Source organism: Meleagris gallopavo, chromosome 10 (genome assembly GCF_000146605.3).
Source record: "Meleagris gallopavo isolate NT-WF06-2002-E0010 breed Aviagen turkey brand Nicholas breeding stock chromosome 10, Turkey_5.1, whole genome shotgun sequence".
NCBI lineage: Eukaryota > Metazoa > Chordata > Aves > Galliformes > Phasianidae > Meleagris > Meleagris gallopavo.
The window spans coordinates 1,016,238-1,021,050 of record NC_015020.2 but is presented as its reverse complement, the minus strand read 5'-3'; the positions used below and the strand labels follow the sequence as shown (position 1 = coordinate 1,021,050).

At 39.7% G+C, this 4,813-nt stretch overlaps 1 protein-coding gene across 1 annotated transcript in view; it reads right to left on the bottom strand.

Moving 5' to 3' along the window:
* LOC109369123 overlaps positions 1-3,960 on the bottom strand; it is a 12,712-nt gene extending 8,752 nt beyond the window's left edge. Inside the window, exon 1 of the mRNA XM_019618344.1 lies at positions 3,580-3,960. Coding sequence (XP_019473889.1) covers positions 3,580-3,960 — 381 coding nt within the window. The remainder of the gene's footprint in view (positions 1-3,579) is intronic.
* Between the last annotated feature and the right edge of the window lie 853 nt (positions 3,961-4,813).

Genomic DNA, 4,813 nt, shown 5'->3' with positions numbered 1-4,813 from the left:
CATTTCCCTAATTAAGATTTATAATAAACTGGTTGGACCAGCATTTGAACCGTTGTTTCTTAATCTCACGCCGGGTATATAATATTAAAAGAACCTCCTCTCCCTCCTATGAATCGGAGCGAGACAATAGTACCAAATGATCTGAAGAAAATCAACTGAGATAAAAATAGGACATACAGCTATATATAATTGCTAAGCTTGGAAAAAGTTGCTTATAAGAAAAAGCAATAAAACATTATTAAATTAACCTATGGTCGAATTAATGCATTATCTTGATTCTGCCATAGCTGAACAGATGTTTCAGAGAAAACTGCACGAATATTTTTTGATACCAGTCACTACATAGTCAGCTACTACAGGGAAGCCTTTACGTGTATAAGCAGTTACTGCAGATTATCCCTTTCCAGAATAAAAGAATAGTATAAAGTCATAGTACTAAACTTACTATGTTTTCTCTTATTTTTGCTGTATAAGCTCTGATATTTTAGTATAGGAGCACTAGCAATATGTCTACTCTGACAGAAGATGTTAAATAACTTTTAGAGTCTTAATTAGTGTCATTACAGACTTTTTCTTTTATTATAGGAAAGTCAGTGTTCCAGATTGAGATGAGAATCTATATATGTTTACCAGAAATGTTAGATACTTCAGAACTAAAGATGTCTTTCTTAAGCAGATGATCTCAGCGTCCCTAGTTTTGCTGGTTTTCTTAGATTAACAGAAATAGTGAATATCAAGTGTGAAAATCTGTTATTTCAAAATTCTTAAGAATGTTCTCTTTCTTAATTTGAGCTAATGTTTTCTTTCTTTTTGACAGTTGTCACTTTTATATCACAGAAGATACTAATTTTTTTACATTGTGTAGTCTATTCTATTTTACTTTCAGGTACTCTTTGAAATCTGTATGCTAATAGAATTATTAAGTGTGTAGCTAGTAACTGGCAAAGAATAAGAAGAATTTATTTTCACATCTAACAACAAAATCCAAGGGAAGGCCCCTCTTTTCATTATTCTCCGGTATATACCTTTTGTAAGTTTTACTCAGCTTATCTGCATACAACAAAAAACTGGTGTGTGAGCACTCTGCCCCCTGATTTTTTAGCGATGACAAATGTCATCCTTTACCCAGTGACATACTGGATCTTCATACAAAATCATTTGGCACTATTTTTGAGATTCAACAAAAACTCAGCAAAGTACTCTATAGACAAAAGTGATTGGACATAATACACTTGCAAAATAGCATGCAATATGCTTTTAACAAATATAGGTATGATCTGTAGGGAGAACGAGTTTTGAAGACATTCAAATGAAAATGGTGCAAGATTTCTACCTGAGAAGTTTTAACAGCAGCATTCTTCATGGCATAAGAGATTTCAATTGTCTGGAACTATTTAATGGCCACCCAGCTTGATTTATAAAGAGCAAATTGTTGTTAATGAACTGCTCTGGCCTCTGGATCATGTGAGAGTCTGTGAAAGTATGGCAGTATAACATGAGCTTCAAATACAACCTGCAGTAAATAGGGCTTGCTTCTTTGAAGATATTCAAATGTTCACATGATATTCATGACATTTTTGGGGAAGAAGGTTACACTGAGACACTCAGATGTACTTGAATATGTACTGGCATATTCCCTAGGGAATATTACATTGCTTTATATATACTCCTGATAATACATCAAGGTCTCTAGTGATCAGATCCCTTCTGACGTACATTGTTAAATAGCATAGATCAGGTTAAATATTCTACTATGGAAGGAAAACCAAGATTAAAAAGAAGAGCAAATGGCTAACTTAACGGAGCAGAACGTATTGCTACACTAAGCAGTAATTAATTCAATTGGAATGATCTCCAAAAGAAAGACCTGTAGATCTGAGAGCCTGTACTGATGTATTGACAAGTGACAATGAAAACTGTGTATCTACTGCTATTCATAAACACTTGTTATTTAAGATAGTTCACAGAAATAAAAATCCAGATGTGCAGAAAGAGTGTGCATGTATAACAATCTCTGAACTCCTTCCAGAGTGGGGAGAGTTATGGTTTTTTTGAAACAACTGATAGGCAAACTGACATGAACTTTACTTAAGGGAAGAACCCCTGTTCCTATTGCCACTCCACAAAAATTGTAAGTAGAGTAAAACAACTGCATGGTACATTCACATACTAGCTCAAAGGGGAATTTAAGAATGCTAGCATAAAACTTACTCGTCTGGTGGTAAGTATACAGGCAAAATAAAGAAACTATGTAGATATGCCAAGTGTATTTAGCCCAGTATTCTTTTTCTTATGTGATTTTTTTTTAAATTCACTTTTCAGAATTTTACTTCTCACTCAGCAGCTCTTTGCGAGGTGATGTATTTTGTTGTTTTTGGTTGTGTTTATTTTTCCCTTCTTTTTCCTGATTATATAGCTATAAACTTTTGTTAATTTTATTTGCTTCTGGTAGCTTCCAGGGGTGTTACTGCTAAGAGATCCTGTTAGCTATTTCCGATTTCATACAATCATAGAATGGCTTGGGTTGAAAGGGACCTGTCATAGTTTTATGATTTTTGTTATTGGTATTCTACATCATAGCATCATATAGTGTACTGGGACTTAAAAGAGTTAATGCTCCAGTTCCGTGGATAGTGTCTCAGAAGAGAAGAACTACATATCTCAGAGGACTCTGTGTTTCCATTTCAGAGGGAAAGATAAAACTGTTCACAGATCACAAGATGTGCCCTTCTCCCTTTCTGCTCATCTCGGCAGTGTGCGCTCCCTAGCCGTCTTACCTTCAGCATTAGAGTAAGGCCTTTAGTTTCTGGACACCGTCTCTCATTTTATTTGATTCATTAGCTTCAATTCCAATTATTCTGCTATCTTATTTAGTAAAATAATTTTCCTCCTCAGATGGTTGCTGCTGTTCAGGCCCATTTCTCCACCCTTTTCCCCTTCCCTCTTTCCTGAGGTGTGGGTCTGTGGGTCCTCCTGCCCCATTAGTTATGGAACCAGGCTGAACTGGCCCATAAGCCATTGGCAGGACCTTAAAGATCATTTAGTTCCAATCTCCCTGCCATGGAGAGGGTTGCCAGCCACTCGATCAGGCTGTCCCAGACTCACTTCATCCAACTGCCTTGAATGCCTCCAGGGAGGACATACCCACATCCGCTGGGCAACCTGGTCCAGTGCCAGCGTTAATCTAAATTTGTCCTTTTTTGGTCTAAAACCATTCCCCCTAGTCTTGTCACTATCAGATTTTATACAGTCAATCTCTCACCTGTTTGTAAACTCCCCTCGTGCATTGGAAAGATACAGTGAGGCCTCCCTGGAGCCTTCTCTTCTCCAGACTAAGCCCAACTCCCTCAGCTTGTCTTTGTAGTAGAGGTGCTCAAGCCTTCAGAACATCTTTACGGCCCTTCTCTGGACCCACTCCAAAAGTTCCATGTCTTTCTTGTGGTGGGGACCTCAGACTTGGGACAAAGTAGAGGGGCCTCACCAAGGAAAAGCAGAGAGGGACAATCACCTCCCTCCCCTTCTGGCCTCCCCTATTTTTCTAGCCCAGGACACAGTTGGCCTTCCATGCTGCAAGCTCACATTGAAGCTTTTCGTCCACCAGGATTCCCAAATTCTTCTCATCAGGTTGCCCAGGCCCATGTCCAAATGGCTTCCAAATGTATCCAAAGAGGAAGAGTCCACAGCTTCTCTGGGCAACCTGTGTCTGTGCTGAAACATCCTCACAGTAAGTGTTTCCTGATATTCAGACATAACCTCTTGTGCTTCAATTTGTGCATCTTGTCCAGGCAGTGTGCACCACTTGCACTCTTCTTTCAGACATTTGTATGTCTCGATGAGATCCCCGTGAGCCTTCTCCAGGCTGAACAGTCCCAGCTCTCCCAGTCTTTCTTCGTAAGAGAAATGCTTCAGTTCCCTAAACATCTTAGTGCTTCCCTTCTGGATTCTCTCCACTTGCTCCATATCTCCCATGCACTGTTAAGTCTGGAACTGAGCAAAACACTTCAGGTGTGGCTATAGAGAATTGCTTAAAAAAGATGGAGCCAGGATTTTACCTGCATTGCACTTTGGTAAAAATACAATCATTGGTTATAAACCGAAACAGAAATAAAGCGATTAGGGATCTGAAGCATCTCCTGTACGAGGAAAGGCTGGGAGACCTGGGACTGTTCAGCCTGGAGAAGCGAAGGGTGAGAAGGGATCTCATCACCTTTTATAAATAGCTAATGGGCAGGGGTCAAGTTGATGGGGGTGGACTCTTTTATGTGAAGTGCAGCAATAGAACAAGGGGCAGCAGGCAGAAACTGGAATGCAGGAAGTTGCATACAAACACAAGGAAGAACTTTACTGCGAGGGTGGCAGAGCACTGGAACAGGCTGCCCAGAGAGGCTGTGGAGTCTTCTCTAGTGATATTTAGGACCTGGCTGGATTCTTTCCTGTGCAGTAGGGAACCTGCTTTGGCTGGGGAGTTGGACTAGATGATCACCAGAGGTTCCTTCCAGCACCTACTTTTGCGAAACAGGATGGTTTCCACATAGATACATGGCAAAATATTTTTTGAGGCAAATGAAGTGATAGAAAAGGCTACCCAGAAAGGCTGTTTGTCATTATGATGAGACTTTTTTCAAGACCGAATGAGACCAAGGCTCAGCTAACACAGTTTAACCTCAGACATGAGCTGCTTTAAGCAAGAATTTGTACAAGAATCTCCTGTGAAATGCACAAACCTTTCTCAAAGTAGTGTTGCATGCAGTGTAGCTATTTCCTACACAGGAAATACATGGGCATGCATCAAGATGCTTCTAAAGGAAAAAAA